At 40.7% G+C, this 26700-nt stretch overlaps 1 protein-coding gene across 2 annotated transcripts in view; it reads right to left on the reverse strand.

The window, feature by feature from the left end:
- Positions 1-26700, reverse strand: part of ATP8B1 (ATPase phospholipid transporting 8B1) — a 125975-nt gene that overhangs the window by 41983 nt on the left and 57292 nt on the right. For both annotated transcript variants that reach the window (XM_065598792.1, XM_065598791.1), the window contains exons 2-10: positions 19696-19897; positions 14965-15062; positions 12065-12178; positions 7269-7367; positions 7118-7179; positions 6223-6295; positions 6040-6110; positions 3201-3283; positions 185-343 (exon numbers count right to left, since the gene is read on the reverse strand). In XM_065598792.1, the coding sequence (XP_065454864.1) occupies positions 185-343; positions 3201-3283; positions 6040-6110; positions 6223-6295; positions 7118-7179; positions 7269-7367; positions 12065-12178; positions 14965-15062; positions 19696-19876 (940 nt within the window). In that variant the 5' untranslated portion in view covers positions 19877-19897. The remainder of the gene's footprint in view (positions 1-184; positions 344-3200; positions 3284-6039; positions 6111-6222; positions 6296-7117; positions 7180-7268; positions 7368-12064; positions 12179-14964; positions 15063-19695; positions 19898-26700) is intronic.

A 26700-nucleotide genomic window follows, 5' to 3' on the forward strand; every position in this document is an offset into this window, starting at 1 on the left:
AGGAAACAACTGGAATTGAAGATTCTGCACCTTTTAAAGGTGGGGTGTTCAGGGATCTATCCTTCACACAAGAGCTTCAATTGAAGTTAATGGAAGTGCCTATGCTGGACAGTTATGGGATGCAGCTTTTACCTAGTGATCTTGCTGTACTTAATTCATATACTTCTGTTTGTTATATAAATACCTGCAAATATGACCACTCCATGGCAGAAGTCTGTATTCCTGATTTTACAGCCACGCAACAAAATTTTATCAGCATCCAGTGGATAAGTCCTGCTTCTCCAGAATAATGTTCCTGTAAACTTGTCTAGGCGATTATTGGGTTCTTCGCATTCAATAAAACCTAATAAAATATTAAAATTTTAAAAATGTAATGATCAATACCAATGACGTTACGAAATACTATACAGGATTTTACTTTAGTCCTTTTACAGGAATAGCATTGGATTCTGTTACAAAAAATACAGCATTTAAAAGCAAAAGTTCTGAATGAAACATTTGTTTGAAAATCTGAGGGCAGATATTCAACGCTACATTTCCAAAAATGTTGGATATGGTGAATCCATTGGCATTTTACTTTAAATTCATCCGCAGACTACAAATACACAGTATACAGCAGAACTATTTTCTCGCTACAATTGCCATGTTGTATTCAGCCCTCAGTTAAGCTGACTTTCAGCCAATATCTTTACTTGAGTATTTCCCTAACAGTGAAGGTGATCAATATGGGAGAGGAATGTAGGTTTCTCTCTTACTGGATCGCTTACACTCCAGACTGAGGCTATTATTCATTATTTGATGTTATTTTGCTTTTGAGACTTAAGTGGCAATGACCCAACAAGAAAAATACATTGTCATGCTGATAACATGCGTGTGGTAAAGATATTCTTCCAAATTTGAATCTTTTGGATCTGAGTGCAGAGCCATTGGCCAAGATTTTTGAAAACTCATGGCGATCGGGGGAGGTCTTGGATGACTGGAAAAAGGCTAATGTAGTGCCCATCTTTAAAAAAGGGAAGAAGGAGGCCAGTCAGCCTCACCACGGTCCCTGGAAAATCATGGAGCAGGTCCTCAAGGAATCAATTTTGAAGCACTTCGAGGAGAGGAAAGTGATCAGGAACAGTCAGCATGGATTCACCAAGGGCAAGTCATGCCTAATTAACATAATTGCTTTCTATGATGAGATAACTGGCTCTGTGGATGAGGGGAAAGCAGTGGATGTGTTATTCCTTGACTTTACTGTGGGAGACTATATCAAAAACTTTGCTATTCTTGCCAGCAAGTTAAAGAAGTATGGGCTGAATGAATGGACTCAGGATCAACGGGTAGTGATCAATGGCTCCATGTCTAGTTGGCAGCCAGTATCAAGCGGAGTGCCCCATGGGTCGGTCCTGGGGCCGGTTTTGTTCAATATTTTCATTAATGATCTGGAGGATGGCGTGGATTGCACCCTCAGCAAGTTTGCAGAAGACACTAAACTGGGAGGAGTGGTAGATTCGCTGGAGGATAGGGATAGAATACAGAGGGACCTAGACAAATTAGAGGATTGGGCCAAAAGAAATCTGATGAGGTTTAACAAGGATTAGTGCAGAGTCCTGCACTTAGGATGGAAGAATCCCATGCACTGCTACAGACTGAGTAGCTAGGCAGCAGTTATGCAGAAAAGGACCCAGGGTTTACAGTGGATGAGAAGCTGGATATGAGTCAAGAGTGTTCCCTTATTGCCAAGAAGGCCAACGGCATTTTGGGCTGTATAAGTAGGAGCACTGCCAGCAGATCGAGGGACGTGATCATTCCCCTCTATTCGGCATTGGTGAGGCCTCATCTGGAGTACTGTGTCCAGTTTTCAGCCCCCCACTACAAGGAGGATGTGGAAAAATTGGAAAGAGTCCAGCGGAAGGCAACAAAAATGATTAGGGGGCTGGAGCACATGACTTATGAGGAGAGGCTGAGGAAACTGGGATTATTTAGTCTGCAGAAGAGAAGAATGAGGGGGAATTTGATAGTTGAAAGCAGCTATCTGAAAGGGGGTTCCAAAGAGGATGGATCTAGACTGTTCTCAGTGGTACCAGATAACAGAACAAGGAGTAATGGTCTCAAGTTGCAGTGGGGGAGGTTTAGGTTGGATATTAGGCAAAACTTTTTCACTAGGAGGGTGGTGAAACACTGGAATGCATTACCTAGGAAGGTGGTGGAATCTCCTTCCTTAGAGGTTTTTAAGGTCAGCCTTGACAAAGCCCTGGCTGGGATGATTTAGTTGGGAATTGGTCCTGCTTTGAGCGGGGGGTTGGACTAGATGACCTCCTGAGGTCCCTTCCAACCCTGATATTCCATGATTCTATGATTCTCTCTCACCAACACAAATTGGTCCAAAGCCTATATTACCTCACCCACCTTGCCTCTCTAATATCTTGGGACCGACATGGCTACAACTACAATTCATGTATTTTAGTTTATGGTCTCTTTTGTGGACTTTGTTATTTTTTATTGCTATTGTGTAAATTACGGATTGGTCACTTCATGTCACATGGTATTTCTGCTTCCATCTGAAAATGGAATTCAGCTCATCTTGAAATTTTGAATTTGGATATATTTGTGTTTACAAATGTAAGTGAACAAAAAATATGAGTGACTGAATATTGCAATCTGAACTTTAGCCAGATGGTAAGAATTTTTACCACTTTTTACCCATATTTGCTATAAATTTGTTAGAAACTTTTTTTTCTTTGAAGTATAAGGTACAGGATTGCTAGAGAATTTTAATAAAGAAATACAGTTCTGTCTCAGGTCCCAACAGGAGGGAATGTGAAATTTGAAAAATAAAATACACTTTGTGTTTGCACAGTAAAATTATGTTTAATATTAAGGAGTAATAGAAACTAGTCTACAGGTTCCCAATATAAAACACTTTGTTTTTTTACAGAAAACATTGGAATGGAAATGTTAATTTAGAATCTCCTTTCTCTCCTCTCATCAACATACTGCAGAATGTCCATGATACAAAATCTTGTCTTTCAGATTGTATTGTTGAGCAAAATACAATTTTCAGTCAAACAAGTTACTTGTACTGCATACTGGCGTAAAAATAGAACCATATACATATTACCAACAGCCCAGTCTGAGCTCTATATTTTGTTTAACTGTAAGTTATTCAAGCTACATTTGAGCAATTGTAATGAGAATAAAGTGTTTGCACAAACCATCAAATTCTGCCATTGCATTTTCTTCTTGGAGATATCTGTCTGTTACCTCAAGTGACATTTTGAACTTTAAGTTAGTTTCACTAAAAGAAAGAAGAAGAAAAAAAAAAGTTACCAAAACCCGAAAAAAGGAGGAAAATATGAAGTAACACGAACACACACACATACGTATGCAACTATTATCTGTGCACATCCACTTTGAGAAAATGGTAAAATAGCACATTTGCAAACATTACATTAATGCATTTGAAATTCTCACAAATTGCACAAGTAATTCTAACAGGAAAGCTTGCTCATTTCTCCCCATAATGGATATACTGATTGACTTATGTTCACTGTAAATAAGGAAATGTGAGCCAAGAACCTCTCAGTGCCAACTGGCAAGGGGGTGCAGAGGGATTACAGGACTCTTCTGAGTCTGATACACCTCTACCCGGATATAACGCTGTCCTCGGGAGCCAAAAAAATCTTACTGCGTTATAGGTGAAACCGCATTATATCGAACTTGCTTTAATCCACTGGAGTGCGCAGCCAGTCCGCCCCCTACCCCCCCACCCCCGAGCACTGCTTTACCACGTTATATCCAAATTCATGTTATAGCCGGTCGCGCTTTATCGGGGTAGAGGTGTATGTACTTTCTAGTTCACCAAAGAACGTCACTCATGGTCTCAAATGAAAGCCGGTGTCGCTCCGTGCATTCATAGCATTTTGAAATATATGTACAGGTACTATGTAAGGAGTGAGTATATATTCTCAAAATACATTCCTAACGTCCGTATCAAGGTGCTGGTCACCAGCAAAGATGAAAAATAGGTTTTCTGTCAGACAATACATGTTTATCTGTCTTGTTCACAAAGGGTCTCCTATGATCACTCTAAATGGAATGCAAAGGAAGGATTGTGAGGACTTCAGAAATAAACTAACAGGAAGAGAAAATCAGCAGGTGGGAGGAAACCCTATCTGGAGGTGTACATTAAAGGTTTGCTTGAGTATATTTGGGGGAACAGGGGAGTTGCCTGGGTACCCTTCACTGAGGAAGTAAAAGGACAGTGATTTTGTTTCATGAAAGAGGGGTCTCAACCAGGCTTAGCTGAAAACACTGGAGAGAACTTTAGATGAGAAACTTATTTGGACAAGAGAGTAAATTGTTAGTTAAGTATAGTCTCTAGAAAGCACATTAAGATTTTTTTATATGTACCCATTTGTTTCCAGTATTCTTACTTACTCTCACTTCAACTCTCAGTTCAATCTTTATTATTTAATACATTTATTCTTGTTTTCACAACGAATATATCTAAGTGCCGTGGAGCAAAGTGCTGGTCCCGAGTTGAATCTTGCAAGCTGGTGTACACTGTATCTTTGGGAATAACAGGCCTGGTAATCCTGTGAGTGTTCAGTGGATAAGGGGCTGGGGATGCTGCAGGCAAAGCTTTGTGTATTCAGGGCTGGTGTGTGCCTGTCGCTACCCATGCGGAAAAAGCAAGATCTGCTGCTGCCAGGGGCTGGTGGTTTCAAGGAGCTGATCCACAGCAGGAATAGACAAAACTGCTTCATGATAAAAAGCATGTAATGGTCAGATACCTCACAACCCTGGGTACCCTGAGGGAGCAACACCGGAAAAAGAACCCAGTTATACACCTAAAGTAGGAAAGCTTTGGCAAGATCTTGAACTCTAATTTACATTTCTTGATGAAATAATTTAAGACAGAACAAACACCTCAGAGTTCAAACAAGGAGAGTCTCAAATGGTGTAATATTCACCATTCAGCCACAACACACACCAGGATGTGCCTTGTTGCTCTGTGATTTCTCACCTCAGAGACACTGTCAGCACAAAGTGCTGTTTCCAAATAAGTGAATTAGGTTACATCTGTGCAAGTACTATTATGTCTTGATATCATAAAATAAAATTCAGAAAAATTGGTTTTAGTTTATTATAACCTTGTATTAATAGTATTTCATTGCCAAAAGGAAAAAGGTGCAAAGGCACTGTGTGTAAAAAAAAAAAAAAAAAAAAAAAAAAAGCTTTCTACACATTGTTTCTTCCTCTACCTCATTAATTTTATAAGGGTTCAAGAGATTATCTTTAGACTCATATTAAAGCAGTAACTAATGATTTGTAAATTCCCATTTTTAGAGGTTCCCTGCATGTCTCTTTTTCCAGTACATTTCACAAGATCAGTGCAGCTGTAATTTTCCACAGTATTTTGCCTAGGGCTGCTCAGCTTTTAACTGCTGTTGTTGGAGGCGGGGAATGGGACGTTAATACGATGCCAAACGGTAAAGTTAGTGGGATGAACATAAATGCTCAAAGCCACTGCTTTCCTGATGCAGTAGTTAAGCTTAAGAAAGCTGTTGTAAATAAAGTAGAACCTAAAATTAAATAACTGATAAAATTAAGAGCTCTAGTGAAAGAGAGCAAAAACACACTCTGACTGCAATGTCTGGTAATCCAAACGGACTCTATACATGATTTTATAGAGTTGTAATGTAGGGAATAAACATGTGGCCCTCAAGATCAATAGAAGTTGTGTGGCTAAATCACTGCCAGACGAAAATTTACTCTAGCGTATCTCACTAGTGATCCATATTATGCAGAGTTCAGGTCACCTGGACTTCATAAAAGCCATTCATTTTAGAGAGAATACAAATGAAGATATTTATGAAAGAGTAATAACAAAACTCACACAAATTAATGACCTTAAATTTGCCAGGTCTAATCACCTTGGTATATAAAGAATTTCACTACTTTGGAATAATATTTCTGCAACACACAGTTCGGCCCTTTCACCATTAAGCCAAAAATGACATGTAAGAAATCCCGTAAAAAGAGCCTTACCCATCTAGTTCAGCTGTCTCTACGTAACAAAGGCTGTTAGGTTCCGAGCTGGACAGCAGCAGAATATCAGCCTAGTCAAAACAGTACAGTAAATAAATGAAAGTCAAACAACACTGCACCAGAGACAAACTCCATGCAAACAAGAAATTTATTTATTTTTTTAAAATGAGGCCATTCGCTTACAGGAACAAAGGCATTTTTCTCCAGACGAATGACATCTCCAACTTGAATATCTTTCCATTTAGCAGTTTTGAACCTAAGTGTCAAATATTTTTTAAGATTAGTAGTATTCATTTATATATCATCAAGTGTATGGCATCTTCCCTAGCAGACTTCCCCAGTATCAGAGTAGAAGAGCCTGGAATTGATATGCAAACTAGACACAATCAACTCAGGATTGAATAAGGACTGGGAATGGCTGAGCCATTACAAACATTGAATCTATCTCCCCTTGTAAGTATTCTCACACTTCTTATCAAACTGTCTGTACTGGGCTAGCTTGATTATCACTTCAAAAGTTTTTTTTCTCTTACTTAATTGGCCTCTCAGAGTTGGTAAGACAACTCCCACCTGTTTATGCTCTCTGTATGTGTGTGTATATATATATATATATATATATATCCTCAATATTTATTCCACTCTGTATGCATCCGAAGAAGTGGGCTGTAGTCCACGAAAGCTTATGCTCTAATAAATTTGTTAGTCTCTAAGGTGCCACAAGTACTCCTATTCCTTATTCAAACAGTTCCTGATGACTGCAATTCTTAAGAACTGCAATGCAGGCAAGCTTCATCATTTAACACACATGAATATTTCTGCCTTTTTCCCCAAAACTCTCACTTGACACAGATTCAGTGGTGGATTTTTTTTTTTTTAATGTGACTGTTCTTTCAAATCACAAGGGATTGGATGTAGGCAATTAACTTTAATTGTTAATAGGAGTTACACATAAGAGTCGATAAACAGTGGAGAACTGCAATCTAAATGTACAATATAATCTACAATTTAAGTTCTGCAGGAGTAATCAGTAACTAGTAAAAACATTACTTTCAAAGTTAAAGCAAAAACTTTACAATACCTTCCATCCCTGATAACATCACATGTCCGGTTATTAATCTCATTATCCATTCTATGGCGAGCCTTAAGGGGACAGGAAAAAGGAGTATGTTTACTCTTACATATTTAAATAAATGTTAAAATTGATGACAAGTTAAGAAAATATTTCTTACGATGTCATCCACTAGGTCTTTGATTGCAGTTATCCCAAGCACCAAGAGCAAAGGCACTAGCGTTGTATACCACGATAAAGTAGTTATCTGAGGAATTGTCTGTGAATGTGAACAAAGATCAGGAAACAACTTGGTGAATCACTTTAGGGGCAAAAGGGACCAACAGATCATCTAGTCTGACCTCCTGTACATCACAGGCCTCAAGCACCACCCAGCACCTACACACTAAGCCCAACAACCGAAATTAGACTGAAGTATTACAGCCCACAGGAAACTACATTATTATGTGACACAGGCAGAGAATATGAGGGACTGAGGTGCAGCCTGCCAGTGGCCCCTCAAATGGCAGGGAAATTATTACATGAGCCAGATAATCCTGGCAAGTGACCTGCACCCACATGCTTCAAAAAAGTTATTCTGGAACGATCTACTTTCGGTAAACCCACATTGCATTACATCCCCTTTATTATTTACTTCTATGAATTTAAATTATTTTTTTCCTTTCACAATTTGTTCTAAAGCCTTTTATACTACTGAGATCAGACTAACAGGTCTCTAATTGCCCTGATCACTCCCCCACACTTTTCTTAAATACAGGGATGATATTAGCATTCTCCAGTCATATGGTACTACCCCCATAAAAGATAGATTAAAAATTCTTGCTTCTGGACTAACAGTCTCATATGCCAGTTCTGGAAGAGGAAGTTACTTATCTATAACTGGAAGTTCTTTAAGATGTGTGATCCCTATCTGTATTCCACAGAGGGTTTATGCATGTACACCATGCATTCAGAGATGGAGATTTAAAAGTAGCATCCATGGCTCCACACATGCTCCCTGACTCACTTCACAGCTTCGTCCGAGGTGATAAAGGGCAGGGCGGATCAACTGTGTCTCCAGTTCCTTCTCCACTGCAAATCAACAGATCTGCAGCAGAGGGGAAGGAGGGTGGGAAGCAGAATACAGATAGGGACCACATATCTCAAAGAACCTCCAGTTACAGGTAAGTAACCTCCCCTTCTTCTTCAAGTGATGGTCCCTATTGTATTCCACTGAGGGTGACTAGCAAGCAGTACCTAAGCTGGAGGAGGGTACAAGGATGAAGATGGGATAGATGAGCGGAGGACAGCTGCAACAGAGGAGGCATCCGCCGTTGGGTCCTGCATTAAGGCATAATCCACAGCAAAGGTGTGAACTGAACTCCACCTGGCCACTTTACAGATATCCCAAAGCAATAAGTCATGGAGGGAGGCCATGGTCAGAGCCTTGGTTCTTGTTGCATGGGCCCACACCCTTGAGGATGGTTGCAGGCCAGATAATTGATAGAGTGTAATGCAGCCCAAAATCCACTTAGAGATTCATTGTGTGAAGATTGCCCACCCCTTAACTCTTTCGGATATTGCGACAAACAGCCTGGGGGATTTCCTGACCGGTTTCATCCTTTTCAGGTAGGACAATGCCCAATGGACATCGAGGGAGCGGAGTCACCATTCCTCTTTCAAAGCATATGGTTTCATGAAGAAAACAAATAAGTGAATGGATTGATTAACATGAAATTGGGGTATGACCTTTGACAAAAATTTGGGATGCAGACACAGGGATACTTTATCTTTATGGAAAGTCATGAAAGGAGGGCCTGCCATCATGGCGCCAAGCTCACCAGTCCTCACTGATGTGACAGTAACCAGGAAGGCAACTTTCATGGAGAGGAGGGAAATTGAACATGATGCCAGCAGTTCAAAGGGTAGTTTCGTTAGCACAAATAGGACCAAGTTAAGATCCCATTGGGGAGCGATGGGTTGAAACAGGTAGGAAGGTTTTAATGAGGCCCTTCCAAAAACCAAACAGTCAACAGGTAGCTAAAGATGGAAGATCATTCCACAGGGGGGGAAGGTGCTAATTGCTGCTCGGTGGACTTCGATGAAGCAGTGAGCAAGACCCAATGCCTTCAAGGACAGTAGGTAGTCAAGGAGGAGGGGAATCCCCCCTGCTTCTGGGAAAATCCTTTGTGTTCCACTCAGGAAGCAAAGCGTGTCCACTTGGCTCAGTAACCACATTTAGTGGAGTCCTTCCTGCTGCTAGAAAGGATGTTTTGCACGTCTGATGAACATGTCCACTCTAGAGAAAATGTCTATCCAAATACCAGGCTTTGAGATGGAGCACCTTTGGATTAGAATGGCTGATGCTGCCATTGTGCTGAATCAGGAGATTAGGGACAGCAGGGAGGAAAGGGGTACATATGGTCAGCATGTGCTAAAATGTCCTGGCTGGCTCAAGTATAGCTTCATTGGTAGGCAACGCAACTCTACCCTTAGGGTAGAAAAGTGCCCATAAGACAAGATCTTTCCACTGTGGAGAAGTCCACTGCTCCAATGCCAGTACTGAGTACAGAGAAGGTGCCCTTAACTCTTGGGAGATTGGGAAGAGCGCCAGGTGGTGCAGATCTGATGCCGATGAGTGAAGGATGTCTAGGAGCTGATGTTGGGTACCCTGGACCTTCTCCAGAGGGATGTAAAGCTCCCCTGCCACCCTCCATAGAAGATCCTGAAACTGGTGGAAGTTATCTGGGGTTGAAGGGGGTGCTCAAGCCACTGCCACATCCAGAGAGGAAGACGGGAATCTCTCCTGCTCCATCGGTACCATCAGAACTGGGCTGAGTGACTCTTCCTCCATCACTGGTGTTGAGCATCTGCAGGAAGGTGCATGAGATGGGAAAATTGGTGAAGTCTCCCTTGCTGACTATGGGGCTCCGAAGGAGGGTAATGGGGCCAAGGTCCCCAATTGGGCCAGCATGACGGATCCGGTGGGTGTTGTGATGGACCCCACAGTGTGGGAAACCAGTGGCTCTGTGGCGGCTACAGCAGAGGATACTGCCACGGTATAGATGGCTTCCTGTATTAGTCCTCGTGGTGGTACGGGATGGACTGACTCTGCCCATTATCCGACTCATCTGAAGTTAAGAAGATAAGAATTAGGAGACATTTTCCATAGGCAGTACTGTTGGAACCAGGGGAAGCGTGTAGATCACCAGAATGGGATGTGTGTGGTGTGCCAAATGCAGCATGTCCTGAAGGGAAGACACAATATCCCTAGAGGTGGAGGGTGTAGACGGGTGTGAAGATGTTGGGTCCCCCAGAGCAAACATATCCTGGGTTTCTGGAACTCTCCCTAATCGCCCAAGAGTGGCATCGGAGTGGGGGACTTCCCCATGATGGAAAAGTTGCTTGTCTTGTGGGGGCATCGATGCTGTCGATGTTGGCGATTCTGTCCCTGGTACCTGTGGCTCTGTCCTCTTGTGAGGACTCTTCTCATGTTTATGAGGCTTGGCACGTGTTCCTTATCCATGATGGCAGCTAGTAGATGGAATGTCTCCTTTCTTGGTCTTAGAGGAAGTCTTACCGCCATGCTTATCATCGGGTTTCCTTGCCTCTCAACTACGCCTGGCGTGGGGCCCATAGCGGTGATACTGCCGGTTCCAGATTCGGGCTCCATAGCCAGAGGGGCACTCCTGGCTGTCTCAGGCAAATGTACGGAGATGGGGGGGGGGTTCCCCAGCCTGGATCTGAATGAGGCTTCATAGCAACTTTCACAAGGTGCTTCTGGAGGCAAGGAGCCCGATCTTCTGGGGTATGGCTGAGGAAGGACTAGCAAATACTGCATCTGAATCCAATGTGATTCTCTCCCAAACAGTAGAGACAATGCTAATATTCGTCACTGACCAAGAAGGAATACAGGCAGGAGGCACCGATGTTAAAGCCTGGGGTCTTCGGCAGAGTCCAGTACCCGTGCATTGGTATGGGGGGAGAGGTGGGAAAGAGTATGGAGAAACAATAAGCCCTCCAAACAACTTATTCTACTCTAAAACTACTACAGACTATCTAAAAGCAATAAAAATAGTAAAACTCTAAAACACTAACTATATACAACTTTGTTTGTGAAAGTGCATCACTTGCAAGCAGATACTGATCGTTCCGATCCAGACCATGCGGCGGTGAGAAGGAACTGGAGACACAGTCTGTCTGTCCTGCCCTTTGTCTCCTCGGACAAAACCATGAGGTGAGTCAGGGCTCATGCGTGGACCAACCAAAATTCTCTGGCTCCGGATGCATAGTGCACATGCATAAACCCTCAGTGGACTACAATAGGGCCCATCACTCAAAGAAGAACGTAAGTTATCCAATTCCCTGATTTGAGCACATTAAGTTCTTTAAAACGTGTGTTCTTAAGTCAGGTTAGCTAACTCAGGTTAAAATAGAAGTGAAGACATGGCAACTCTTAACTTGTGTTAGCAGTTCAATATAAAGTCTATATGGGATCCTGGGAGTGAACATTGGCTTTAGGTTGCCATGCCTTCAAGACTATATTAACCTGAGTTAGCTACGTGAATTAAGAATGCAAATTTTTTTTCCTGGCAGTGAAAACATAACCTAAAGGCTCCAGTCATGGACTAGAACCACATTGTGCTAGGCACTGTACAAACTTAAAGCAAAAAGGATGGTCCATACCCCAAATTGCTCACAGTCTAAGTAACTAGTTGTATTCTAAGCAGGGTACACAAGGCATAAATCTAAATATCAAGCTAAAATGATCAACGTGCAAATAAAGTGCATTGCTCCAAGTTCATATTAAACTTGCTGAATTTTAAAAGCAATTAGTCTGGAGTGGTTTATAAAGTCCACTTTAGTTTCATGATAGCAATGTCACAAAAAGCAGTAATATTCAGCTGCATTACTGAATAACTGAACTTATATTATCATCTTTATCATAATTATCTGTATTATGTAATCAAATTTTACCTGTAAAATAAGAAGAACCAGGAAATAGAAGTTGGCCACTCTTTTAAACTGTTCTAGCAAATTCAATGGTAAAAAGGTAATTGCATTATATTTGTAGGTCTTAATTGCATTCCCCTGTTGAGAAAAAAATTAAAAATAAGTCATTCTAAATAGCAATATACTAATGGATACTTTTCCAATCCAATTTGTATTTCATGTAAAATGTTTTACTTTATAGTATCCCTCTCTACAAATGGCCGTGTAAGTTAAGTGTATTATGCAAACCAGTTTAACAAGGATCACTAGGCAAGTCAACCAAAATCACTGTTGACTTGAATGTTATTTCTAAGCTGCCTTTTGTTGCTTTAGCCATCAACTAGCAATATCTTAAAAGGATTATCTGGAGCACTATGTAAAATCAAGGGACTGGAAATAGGATACTGAGTTTTTACCTCAAGGCAACTCCTTCAAACTGTACTCAGGTGAGTAGTGATAATTGAAAAGTCATTCCTGTTTGATAACTGTGCAATGGTCTAATTACAGTCCTAAGAGAAGAGCAGGAAAGGACTAGAACCAGACAGATATCCTACTAGGATCTAGCAATTCTAAATTATTTGTAAAAAGCAACAGAGTGTCCTGTGGCACCTTATAGACTAACAGATGTATTGGAGCATAAGCTTTCATCTGACGAACAGGGCCGGCTCCAGGCACCAGCTTGCCAAGCAAGTGCTTGAGGCGGCCACTCCGGAGAGGGGCGGCACGTCCAGCTGTTGGGCCGCAATTCAGCGGATGGTCCCTCACTCCCGCTCGGAGCGAAGGACCTCCCGCCGAATTGCCGCCGCAGATCGCAATTGCGATAGCGGCTTTTTTTTTTTTTTTTTTTTGCGCCGCTTGGGGCGGCAAAAACCCTGGAGCTGGCCCTGCTGACGAAGTGGATATTCACCCATGAAAGCTCATGCTCCAATACGTCTGTTAGTATAGAAGGTGCCACAGGACTCTCTGTTGCTTTTTAAAGATCCAGACTAACATGGCTACCCCCTCTGATACTCTAAATTATTTCATCTCTTTCCATGACCACAAGAACAACGGATATCCTTATTGGCAGTTTTAACTGAGGCCAGATGTACACATTAAAATGTACACAGATGAACACAGTTTGGCCAATGTACATGGCAGAGGGGCATTGCTGGCACATTATGGCATATATCACATTAGTAGATGTACAGGTGAATGAGCCCCTGATGGTGTGGTTGGGTCCTATGATGGACCCATCAGGGGCTCATCTTAATTAATTAGCCTCTTAGGGTTGATATGGCTACTTCCACCTTTTCATGTTCTGTATGTATATATATCTCCTTACTATATGTTCCATTCTATGCATCTGAAGAAGTGGGCTGTAGCCCACAAAAGCTTGTGCTCAAATAAATTTGTTAGTCTCTAAGGTGCCACAAGTACTCCTGTTCTTTTTGCGGATACAGACTAACACAGCTGCTACTCTGAAACCATACAAAAGCTAGTAGGAGAACACTTCAATCTCCCTGGATATTCAATAACAGATTTAAAAGTAGCCATTCTTCAACAAAAAAAACTTCAAAAAACAGACTTCAAAGAGTAACCTCAGAGCTACAATTCCTTTGCAAACTTAACAACATTAATTTGGGCTTGAATAGGGACTGGGAGTGGCTGGCTCACTACAAAATCAATTTTCCCTCTTTTGGTATTGACACCTCATCATCAATTATTGGGAGTGAACCACATCCACCCTGACTGAATTGGCCTTCAAATTGGTTCTCCACTTGTAAAGTAACTCCCTTTTCTTCATGTGCCAATAGATATTTATGCCTGTATTTGTAATTTTCACTCCATGCATCTGAACAAGTGGGTTTTTTACCCACGGAAGCTTATGCTCAAATAAATCTGTTAGTCTGTAAGGTGCCACCAGATGCCTCGTTGTTTTTGTAGAATAGGTAGGAAGGGTTCCGATTGCAGAATCTTTATTACTGATTTTCATGCATAAGACAGAAATAACCCAAATTGACTTTCAGATACTAGCAGAGCTTGCAGGGGTTGGCAATTAGAAAAACATTTTATTTATAAAATAAACAAGTTATTGTCCTGAAAGTAATCAAGACAGGCCAATGTGAAATCCCATGATACCACTATTTATCATTTAAGACCAGAACTGCACACAAGCACTACTACTATGCTGTTTATTTTAAAATAATCCTACTGTTTTTAAAAATGTATGTTTTAAAACACAATTTTTTTATAAAGTTATTTATACATCCATAACATGGTTTGATTTAGAGTGGGTGACCTAAGCCAACAACAAGAAGACTCCATTGTACCTAAGCATTTGGAAATAGATAATCATTTATTTTGAAGATACACGAAATTCTGGCTTGACCAAGATGCTGTCTGCCTACAGGCTGCACTTAGTAAAGTATTGAAAATAAAATACTTAAACATTATTTGATTCAAATGTTAGGGACAGCCATAGTCCAGTGAATAGGATGCAGCTTTGGGATTCAGGAAGTCTGGGTTCTAAATGGCTTTTGGCTCACAAGTGTGTACAGCAATTTAGTGCATGGCAAGCCAGGCTATAGCACACAAGCTAGCCACGCACTAACTGACAGTACGAACCCTGGTATGGTGCACTAAACGTTCCATAGTGCACTTTGATGTATATTCAAAGTCTGACTTGCCACACACCAAATAACCATGTGGACAAGTCCTTAGTCAAATCACTCTGTGCCTCAGCTAATCCGTTCATGATACTTACCCAACTTTGCAGATTGCAGAGGTATACTAGTACATGTACATGGTTTAATTATTGGAACATTTAATCATGAACTAACAAGTGTTCCTCCTGACAAAAAAAAATCTACATCAGTCATTATATATAAAGGAAGATGGCTTACAGCATATTTGCTTTTCTTGAAGCATAGAAATGTTGTTTTCTTAAACTGGGGTTGTTCGTGGAAGTTTCGATCATTTGCCTTAACTTGCCAGCTGCAATCTGGGAGGGGAAGGGGAAAAAAAAAAGCCACACACATATCAAAATGAATCATAACACTTGACTGCTCCAACGATGGGGAAACAAGTCTACAAATTTAAGGTTTACCCCCTCTGTATCTTTTAAGGCAACATGCAATGAAAAAATCAAGTTGGGCCTCTGAACCTTTTCTAATTTCTGTATTGTTGGTAAAGAAGGTCTCAAAGAATTTTGTAAAAAAGCATCCTGTTTGTCTATATAAGCAACTGAAGTCTAACCTACTCTGGGAGAAAAACATGTCTGGTAAGCAGAAAATTAGGAACGTTATGTTACAACACGCTGGAAACTAAACAACTGAGGGAAAAGATTTTTAATCAGACTATTTTGTTTTGCTTACACCCATCTAACTCCAATGCCTAATGAACAAAAAAAGGGTGTCTCAGAGACTGAGCAATCTTGCCCTTTTAATTAACGTGCGAAGGCTCACAATGCACCTCTGGGACCTCCTAAGAAATCCTCCAACAATACTAGGCAAAGCCTGATTTGACATCCCCAATATTTCTAAGATAAAAAACAAGCAGAAATTAAATGTCCACCCCTTTCTGACCACTTGTCTAAATCTTAGAGAAGGGCCCAATCCCAGTTTCATTAAAAATCCTACACAGTTCATCTTTAAGTCTCTGACTTTCAGCTAGTTCTAATTTGTGCGAAATAGCTAACATAATAACCAAGAGTTTTACAGCAATAAAGTGCAGGTTCAGCAATGAAGAAATATTCTTCCTGCTATTGAGTTGCTTTGTGTCCAGCAGAAACTTTGTGTCAAAGAAAAGAAAAGAAAAAAAAAAAAAAGTCCAAGGAGCCTTTTACATCCCAGAGTGGCATTATGCTACACAGGGCCGCCCAGAGGATTCAGGGGACCTGGGGTCTTCGGTGGCAGGGGGGCTCCCACGCCAAATTGCCACCGAAGACCTGGCGCTTCGGCGGCGGGTCCCGGAGCGGAAGGACCCCCTGCCGCCGAAGACCCGGAGCGGAAGAAGCTCTGGGGGCCCGGGCCCCACAAGAGTTTTCCGGGGCCCCTGGAGCGAGTGAAGGACCCTGCTCCAGGGGCCCTGAAAAATTGCCCCACTTGCCCCTCCCTCTCCCCGCCCGGGCGGCCCTGATGCTACGCCAGGGGTTTGCAATCCATCTTTTTATAGGCCTGGACACTCTGGTATGCCTGAGATGGCCAGATTTGAAGAAGAGCTCTGTGAAGCTCAAAAACTTGTCTCTTTCACCAACAGAAGTTGGTCCAATAAAATACTACCTCACCTACCTTGTCTCTGGGATGGAGATGTGAATTTAGAACTGGTCAAGCAGTTCCTGTGAGAAGGGGATTGTGCACCACAAGTACCTCATACAGATGCTCCTTATCTTCCCTCCATGCTGCCTTTGCACTCTAACCTGTCCACTCCCTGCCCCATTGTGTCATTTTGTCTCTTCCCCTTGCTCAACTGCCTCACTCCATCCCTTATATGTCCAGTCCAATTCTCTCTCTCTCTCTCTCTCACACACACACACACACACACACACACACACACACACACACACACACACACACACACACACACACACACACTAACTACATTCTAGGCCTTCACATTCTGTCTATCCACTGTCTAACCCTTATCCTCCAGTTTCCACTCCTGCCCTCAGGCCCATATTGTTGGTACCACTACCTACCTTGCTCCCGGCACCTAAAAATCCAGTCATTTAGACCTTGCCTAAACTTTGCTCAACTTGTCTAACAGGTTTTTTAATCGGTTTTCAAACAATTTGCCTGCCCAGTATGAGTGAGGCCAAGCCAGTTCTGAACACTATATTAGACCAGTTTTCTAGATTCTGCACCTACATCAGTCTCACACAGACTGACACACACAGTCCCACAGACAAGATCACGGCATCTCTGATCAACAATCCTTCTTGCTCTGATTATTCTTCGTGTTATACATGTGAGTGTGGAGCAACAAGGATGCTGAGCTATATCCAGTAACTCTGGGAATCCCACGAGCAGGGGCATGGTACAGTGACTTAACTGAATCCTGCCCCACATGATCAGGGAACTCCTGCAGGCTGCCCCATAGGGTGGGGAATATATGCTTTTTTTAAAGCAGTTTCCTAGTCAATAGTCAGCCAAGTTGCAACCTGTCTGACCTGTTTCAAATAGAGAAAAGATTGGCGGTAACTGCAGGATAGATATATTGGCTTCCAGTCTGTTCTCTTAATCCTTTTTTCTCATTAACTACTATCAACGAGACTGAATTATAACAAGAGCAGCAGCAATGAATGGACACCTTATGTTTTGGCCATTCAGCAAAGACTGGATGTTTTTTCTAAGAGATATGCTCTAGGAATTACTTTGGGGAAGTTCTGTGGCCTGTATTACACAGGAGGTCGGACTAGATGATCACAATGGTCCCTTCTGGCCTTGGAATCTATAAGTCTATAAACCCTACTGTAAGAAAACTGAGGTTCTAAAATAGATTGTATCACTGATCAGCCAAACCAGTTGCAAAAAAAAAAAGGAAGTGCAAGCAGACCTGGTTACGACATGCTTGTCCCCTCACATGATTAAAGTGCTGTCCTGAACAGTAATGTGCGTTTATGAATGCACCTTGTTGTAAGCAGGTCCACTGACAATTGTTGTAGCATACATGCACCTTAGTGGTAACCTGGACTGATGCTAATGCTGGAAGACTATGGATGACTGGACAATGAGGAGAATTCTGAATTAAGTAATAAGTTAGTGAAACCTGATTGAGGGGAAAGACTTATTATTCAGACTACTTGGAAGGGTTCTTATTTTACACTCTTTATTGAGGAAGAGAAAAGCTGTTCTTAAAGGATTCAACTTCTAAGAAAACTAAATGGAAATCTTCTCTATTGAGAAAAAGCAACAAGGATAAGATTTCTGTAGTGCTACCTGACAATAGAAAACCACTGGACTAACCTAGTTCGGTACATTCCACAGATTCTGCAAATTAAGCAGAGAGTTTTGACTTTATTAACCAGAGCAAAGAAAACGAAGACGAGCATAGATTTAAAAAAAAAAAAAAAAAAAAAGTCTAGCCAACATGGCTGCAAATATCGCTTTCTCATGTAAACGAACGCACTTTCGTCTTGTTGAATCTGCAACCAAACATCTGCAGCCAAAAGGAAGAAGTATGAACTTCCCTCATTGATCATGAAATTATGTTAGCTTTGAAGTTTAATTATTAAATGCTTGAATTAGATACCAACATTGCTGACCATGCCATTGCTGAATGACAAACTAAAGATAGCCAGCAAAGTCTAATTTCCAATGCCGCTAGAAATACCTTCCATATCCTGACACTCCATTAGAAACTGCTGCTAGACACACATTCTAGTAGCAAAAGTGGAACAACAGTGCTGATTCATGATTTTGTCTCTAGAGGCCATGAAGAGAAGCATAAAATCCACCAAGACGACTACTTCAAGATGAAAAATATTTTTGAACTGTTATTTTTAGTTTAAGTCTCCAGCTGGCAGTGGCAACTTGTTAAAAGTATCAGAGGGGTAGCCGTGTTAGTCTGAATCTGTAAAAAGCAACAGAGGGTCCTGTGGCACCTTTGAGACTAACAGAAGTACTGGGAGCATAAGCTTTCATGGGTAAGAACCTCACTTCTTCAGATGCATCTGAAGTGATACAATCTATTTTAGATGCATCTGAAGAAGTGAGGTTCTTACCCACGAAAGCTTATGCTCCCAATACTTCTGTTAGTCTCAAAGGTGCCACAGGACCCTCTGTTACTTGTTAAAAGTCATTTATAAAACTGTTGAAACTCAAAGCATGTGCATCTCTTATTTACACTGGTAGAAGTTAACACCAAATCTACATACTTTGTTTGCTTCCATTACGTGTAAATTAAGTCTTTAATGAGTAGAAATGTTTCAGAAGTAACCTACTTAGTGAAAAAATTAATCAGTGTATTAAATGCTTCTGTTTATTCTCTAGAGTCACAACAGCAAAAGACAAACAGACTCTAGCCAGTCATCTTGACACTTTTTTTGCCACTCTTCCAGTACTCCAGGTACTTGTGTATTACATTTATTATTTAAAACTGTGAGGGCACCCAAAATGTGCCAGGTACTTTCCAAAGAGCAATCCCTCTCCTTAGACCTGATGTCAGCACCACCCACCAGTTTGTGGATGTGACCTATCTGCTGCTAACCCAGAAACAAAATTAAATAAAATTGCTAAAAAAAACAAGTGGAAAGCTAGCAATAAATCTGAAGCCACACGAAAGGTTCAGGAGTAACAGTCCATCAGTTTGTGAACATTTCTGAATAAATAGACTGGAACTGATCAAGCTCATATTTGATGACCTCAGATCATAGTGTGAACCACATCACTGGGCCCAAATAGCTGTAGTGGGATGCGATTTTGTAGATGAGTGTGGATTAACTTTCTAGTTGACATTGGTTAACTGCATTTTCTAGTAATCTATGTAGATCTGCCCAGGGAGAAAGTATTGAGTATATTCTTAAATCTGAAAATAAACTGAACAAATTCAGCAATCTATGCATATCTGGTACACTGAACAATCCTCTGAACCTTTATATTCAATAGTTAGCTTGGTATAATTTCTCATACTATTACCTTTCTTAACCGGTTCTCTGCTCTCCTCAGCCTCTCTGTTGATTCGGTTTTGCTCTGGTTCAACTGCAGGCAGCGGACTCTCCAATTCATCTTCTGTTTCATCATCACTGTAGGGCATTACCTCATCATTTGGCTGAGAGTCCTCATCAAAGGTTGTCTCTGAATCCCTGTCTGAATGCATTCTGCCAGCAGTCTGCAAACACTTGATAAAGGCAATGAATTGATAATTAATATAACAAAAGCATAAAAAGCATTCTAATCTGTCTCTTCTTAAAATCAGGTTTGAAAGCAGCTCTGCTAAGAACTCCTTTTACTGAGTTCAGACTTCAATTTCAAAGATAGTTCAGAGCCATGGAACAGGATTTCTAATCCAAGACCTTTAACACATCTAGATTATCTTTTTGAAATTTTAAGCAGACTGATGTAATGATGATTGTAAATGACATACTAATTCCTTGATATACCCATAAATTCTAGCAAGTATTACAATAGTATTACTAACTTTAGGACCACATAGGTCTTTACAGCTGTTACTATACTGCAGCCCATGTCATCTCAAAAAGGAGACTCACTACGGATAGAATTCAGATCCTTCTGGTTCAGAAGATCAGGCTCTTACCACTTGAGCTAGGAGAGAACCTTCATTAGCAGTAACTGGTATAGGGACTATAATCAGTTCCAGTTGCATCCATTAGGAGGGCAGAGGGAGAAGCTCACATACAAGTAATTTCTTTCAATAAGTTTAAATGAATCTTTATTTTTCATATCAAAAAACCAAATGTGAAGTGTTTACTTCTACAGGATATTTGGACATCATGACTATTCTAATAAAAAAAACGAGAGACATTCATATTATTGCACTGTAAAATGTAGCATTCTGATGCAGTAATAAAAGTAATGTACTTAGAACGGATTACAAATACAAATTTACATTGGAGGCTTATACTATACACAAGTCTGTTTAAAAAAAATCCTCAGCATTGAACACGTTATTGTACCTACATACTCTCATAAGATAAAAGCATAGCTAGTCTTCACCTGTTCCTGAAAGACCCTTCAAAATGTTTAAATTCCAACTCCCAAAAGTCAAAATATAAACAGAGATTTGTGGTCTCTATTTTCAGAAGAAAAGCTTTTGCAAATTATGGCTTTTGAGAAACAATTCCTTTTAAAATGTTCAAAGATCTGGCCTTTTCTGGATTTTCACAATCCTGGATATGAGCAAGACTTCTAAGAGGAATCATCAGTCTCATCTACTAAAGTATTTTTAAAGAGCTGAAAATTGTTAATTTTGGAGTATTTTCAGCATCTTGTGAAGGATCATTTCCTATTTTTGCAGTAAGCCTCCAAGATGCATATTTCAAAGCGTTAGGTCATTTTTAAAAAGTCGAGTTTTTAAAAATATACTTAAATGGTACAGAAATGCCTTCATAACAATCTGGTGTTAATCTTCAAAACATGAAATATAAATTTAATACTATTCTTCTACGTCATGGTTAAGATGTTAAAGACACGGTGTGTTCATTAGCAATTAAACAGGACTGATGGAACCATTTTTAATGGAACATGTTTAATAATTCGTTTGCCTATCCAGACTTGCCCTGATAACAGATTGCAAATCACACTGTAGACAAGTTTGGAAACCCACCCATGAAGCATTTCACAATTATGAGCCCTGTCATTTGGGAGAAAGAATATGAACAGAAAAAGATGAATGATAATTGGGAACAGTAAGATATTTTACTAGATGCCCAGAAAGCCACAACTGAGAAGGAAGGTCACACTGCTTAAAAAAACAAACAAACAATCTGGCATAGAGAGGAAGTAAAAGCAGCAATTTAAAAACAAAACAAAAAAAACCCACCACATAAACAGAAGAAAGTGGAAGATGATAGAAATGAATATAAATCAGAAACTAGGAATTGCAGAAAATTGATAAGGGAAGCAAAAGGACACTTGGCAAAATCTACAGCCAGCAGAGTTAAGTATACTAGGAATAAAAAGAACCTTAATAATGGTATTAGCCTATGGAATGGAAATGGTAACAGTCAATAATAATGCAGAAAGAGGAAAAGGTGTTCAATAAATATTTTTCTTCTGTATTTAAGAAAAAACCAGATGATGCAATCTTGTGTAATGATGAAACACTTTCCATTCCAAAAACAACTCAAGAGGATGTTAAACAGCACCTCCTAAAGTCATGCATCCGACGAAGTGGGCATTCACCCACGAAAGCTTATGCTCCAATACATCTGTTAGCCTTAAAGGTGTGCTCCTCAAGTTAGAATTTTTTAAAATCAATAGATCAGCATAATCTGTACCCAAGAGTTAACACACATACACACACACAAGCCAAGGAGTTCTCTTGACTGTTCATGTGGGTTTTCAAAAAATCTTGGAACTGTGGGGCAGTTCCAGAAGAATGCAACTGTTATACCAATATTTTTAAAAGGTAAATGAGAGGACCACAATACTTATAGGCCTGTCAGCCTGACATCACTCCCAAGCAAAATAATGGAACAACTGATACAGGACTTAAAGATTAAAAGGGGGGTAATTGGCTGCTAAATGTAACTGTGTTCGTGTAATATACTTAGTGGTTTGTAAGGCATTTGACTTGATTCCATATGACATTTTGATTAAAAAACTAGAATGATACAAAATTAACATGGCGCACATTAAATGGGTTAAAAGTCAGCAAACTGATTGGTCCCATAATTTAATTTTATGCAGGAACCATCTTTGAGCAGGTATGTTTCTAGTGGGTCCTACAAGGATTGTTTTTTGGCCCTATGCTACATCACATTTTTATTAGAAAAAACCCCCAAATCAATGATAAAGTTTACAGATGACACAGATTAGGGGAGTAGTAAATAATGAAGAGGCCACTCTTTATTCAGTATTTTGCACATATTGGACACTAAACTAATTACAGAACACTGCTTTAAATATGGGCCCAAATCCTGCAACTGGCATCATACAAGCAGACGGTTGCACCTTCACCAAGCCCCACTATCTTCAATAGGGCTCTAAGTGCAGCATCCCACGCGCATACTTATGGTTTCAGGATCAGGGCCATGTACACGTAACTTACCTGTATATGCTTGCCAATGAAGCCATGTAAATATAAACAGTGTTTAAAACAAATTTAGAACTCTGTTTAAACATATGCTGTCTCCTTGGTAGATGGAGGATGTCAGAGAAAACAGACAGGTAACATCAGATTACTACTTCTACCCTCCATATCAGGGACAATAGGCAACTGCTAGTCATTTCTTTCAGTATAACTTCAATTGTAGAGAGTTAATTACTGCCTCAGATTTGTAATTATTTAAAACTACAAATCTCCCTACCAAAAACCATATAGAAGCAGGGCCAGCTCTGACTTTTTTGCCACCCCAAGCAAAAAAAAAACAGGGTGCAGGGCGGCTGGACCCAGAGGCAAAGCCAAAAAAAAAAAAAAAATAGGGCAGCCGTGCCACCCTAAGATTGGATGGAATGCCGGCCCTTAGCATCTACCGCCCCAAGCACAAGCTTGCTTGGCTGGTGCCTGGAGCCGGCCCTGTATAGACGTTTTCCTGTGTTGTGGAGGGAGCCATTTTAAAGTGTGATCATTGAACTTTCCCCAATTTGCTAAACAGAAGATTTGAGGATAACTATTATAGATAATTCATTTATGGTTTTTGGTTTTTGTGTTTTTTTTTTAACTCCAGGAGTTTTAGCAAAAAAGATCAAGGCCTTTGGCCACACATGCCTTTGGGGATAGTGAGAAATCATGGCAATCATAGAATCATAGAATATCAGGGTTGGAAGGGACCTCAGGAGATCATCTAGTCCAACCCCCTGCTCAAAGCAGGACCAATCATCCAACCAATTTTTGCCCCATATCCCTAAATGGCCCCCTCAAGGATTGAACTCACAACCCTGGGTTTAGCAGGCCAATGCTCAAACCACTGAGCTATCCCTCCCCCCTAATCTAAAGGCCAAATGGCAATCTAAAGGCCAAATGGATGACATAACACCTGTACTTTATTTTTTCTCTGTTCCAGGGCCTACATTTGTAAAATGTAACCCTACTCCCATCATACTGCACTTGAATGCTGAAACATTAGACGTTCGCTTTATATCAATTTTCAAAAGCTAGCTTAACTCTGACTAATGAGCTAATAGAATGTCTCTGTGCCAATATACCATAGCTGGCCTATGATTCAAAAGCTAAATGGGCTTCTTTGAACCAGATCAATGAGCTACTTTTGTCTTAAAATAAAACAAACAAAAAAAAGTGGGGGCAGTCTTAATGATACTAAACTACCATTGAGAACACAAAAGTTCATTTCTTTACTAAACGTAAAAAGTTCAATATAGTTATCCATTGCCATGGAACAAGATAACACTCTCAACAGACTCAGGTTCAGCTGAAGCAACATCAGGTGTGTATTCTGAGAACACAATGCAGAATCTAGTGGGTAAGGAGCCAGACAACTGTTGTGCTTAGCAGAATATGAAGGGCACTCACTGAGTTCTTGTATAGCCAGCGTAAGCAGCCTCAGGTGAACAATGACCAGTGAGAGATATGCTATTCTAAATCAATTACAAGCCTTGCACAGGCTGCATGAGCTCCTTATATTTACCCTCCCTTCAAGGATGCCTTCCAGGTTCTCAAGTCTGGACTTGGCAGGGTAGGCTTGGTGAAATTCCCTAATCTTATCAGATGTGTGGCTGTGACTGGTGGGGTTCCCACGACTGGTCAGCTGGCCCATAAATTTCCCAAGTCACAAAGTACCTCACAGTTTGCTCCTCAGTTGACTAACTGAGAGTCCAGGATCCATCGTATAAGAAATTCTTCATGCCCCTGGAGGATGACTGACTGAGGCTTGACTCATCCAGGAAAGGGAGTGAGAGTACCTGGCTTTAAACAGCAAAATATGGAAGACAGGATCCAAAGGAGGTGAACAGGAAGCTGTTTGACCAAGATGGGGTTTATTTGCTGGATAATTTTACATGAACCCAAGTAATGATGATCTACTTTACGTGAGGGTGAATGGAGGTGAGATTCCATGATGATAACCATACCCAGTCAATGAAACAAGGGACTTCCCAGTGATGTTGGTACACAATACTTGTAGCTATTTTTGGCAGAATTGAGATGTTTTCTCAGTTCCTCTTGGACATGGTACAAAATGCTGGACTAGGTGGATGGCTGTGGGGACATGAGACACCTTTTGTAAGAATGGATAGAACAGCAGATGCAATCCATAGACCCAGTCATCCTGGTGATAACTGATGAAACAATGAAAGTATTATTCAAGGATTTGATTAATGCATTTGTCCAAATACATTACACGTATGGTCACATAGCACAAGAAGCCCAATGAAATTAAATAGGCAATAGGTTTAAAACAAACAAAAGGAAGTACTTCTTCATACAACACACAGGAAACCCGTGGAACTCATGGCCGTGGGAGGTCATGAAGGCCAGTAATGTAACTGGGTTCAAAAGAATGAGATAAGTTCATGGAGGATAGGTCCATCAATGGCTATTGGCCAAGATGGTCAGGGACACAACCCAATGTTTCAAGTGTCCCTAAAGGGGCAACTGCCAGAAGCTGGGACTGAACAGCAGGGGATGGATCCCTCGACATTACCCTGTTCTGTTCATTGCCTCTGAAGTATCTGGCACTTGCCACTGTCAGACAAGATACTGGACTACATTGGACTATTGGTCTGAACCAGTATGGCTGTTCTTATGTTATGTTCTTATATCTGCTCATCGGTATGAGGATGGTAGGCAGAGGTAAGATGTAGCTTAACATTCAGCAATTTAAGAAGTCCTAGTCACAAATGGGAAATGAATTGTGTGTGCCAGTGGATGATGATGCTAGATGGTAGCCCAGAGAGTTTGAAGATGTGAGTTTAAAAAAAAAAAAAAAAAGAGGCTGTTGATCTCCTCAGCAGTGGAGATCCTGGGATATGAGATAAAAGTGGACCATTTTAGTCCCAATTTGGATAGATCCAGTTTGGATAGATCAATGATAAAAATTCATGGAGATGAATGACCAGGATTGGGATGGGGTTCATAAAGGCAAGATTCCCAAACATGTTTCACGCAGGGGGCTTTTGTTCAAGAGAAAACATTGGAGGAGTTAATATAGAAGATGATGAATGGCTGCATCTTTGACCCCCCAGGTATTTAGAGAAACTAGTCTACATGGTTTAAAGTGACCAGCCAGAAGAGAATCATCATAAAGTTTAAGTACTTCAAGTTTGGGTGTGCCTGTGGAAAACAGATACAGCCTTTAAAATAAAGAAACCCATATTTAATTAGGAAGACAGGTTAGGAGGTTGGTCACTGGCAACATTCTGACTCAACATGCCTTCCACCACAAATTGGTCATTGAATAATGAGGATTGGAGGTGGGGCAACAAATCCTATGTACTAGGGCATAGGCAAAATTACAAGATTTGAGGATTGTAGAATGTTTTTGAGCTTGAGCTCTTTCTCCTAGCTATTCCCTCTTAAGACAGAATGCATCTAGCTTGCCATTCTGGGTGCCCCGTCAGTACATGAAAACAGAGTTAAATCTGGAGAAGAATAAAGACCATCAGATTTGACATTGGTTCAGAGTCTCTTCAGCATGCAGATATCCCTAATTTTTATGATCTGTAGATATCAGGACTGGAAGTCAGGCACCCTCAAGATGGTGGTGCCATTCTTCAAAAGCAGCTTTAACAGAGAGTCGTTCTTTATCGCAGATCTCGTAACTCTGCTCTTTGAGTTTAAAGGAGTAGAATGCACATGGATGGAATAAATTCCAGGGCCAATGTCACTGGGATAGTACAGCTCCGATTGTCATATTGGATGCTTCCACCTCAACTATAAAGGTTTCACTGAATCTAGGCGCTGACGTAAATGCCTCCTTTAAGCGATCGAAGATTGACCAAACTTCCCATTTCCAGAGCAATCCAGTCTATGGGACACCAGTCCAGCAAAATCTGTAAGAAAAT

Source organism: Chrysemys picta, chromosome 6 (assembly GCF_011386835.1).
Source record: "Chrysemys picta bellii isolate R12L10 chromosome 6, ASM1138683v2, whole genome shotgun sequence".
NCBI lineage: Eukaryota > Metazoa > Chordata > Testudines > Emydidae > Chrysemys > Chrysemys picta.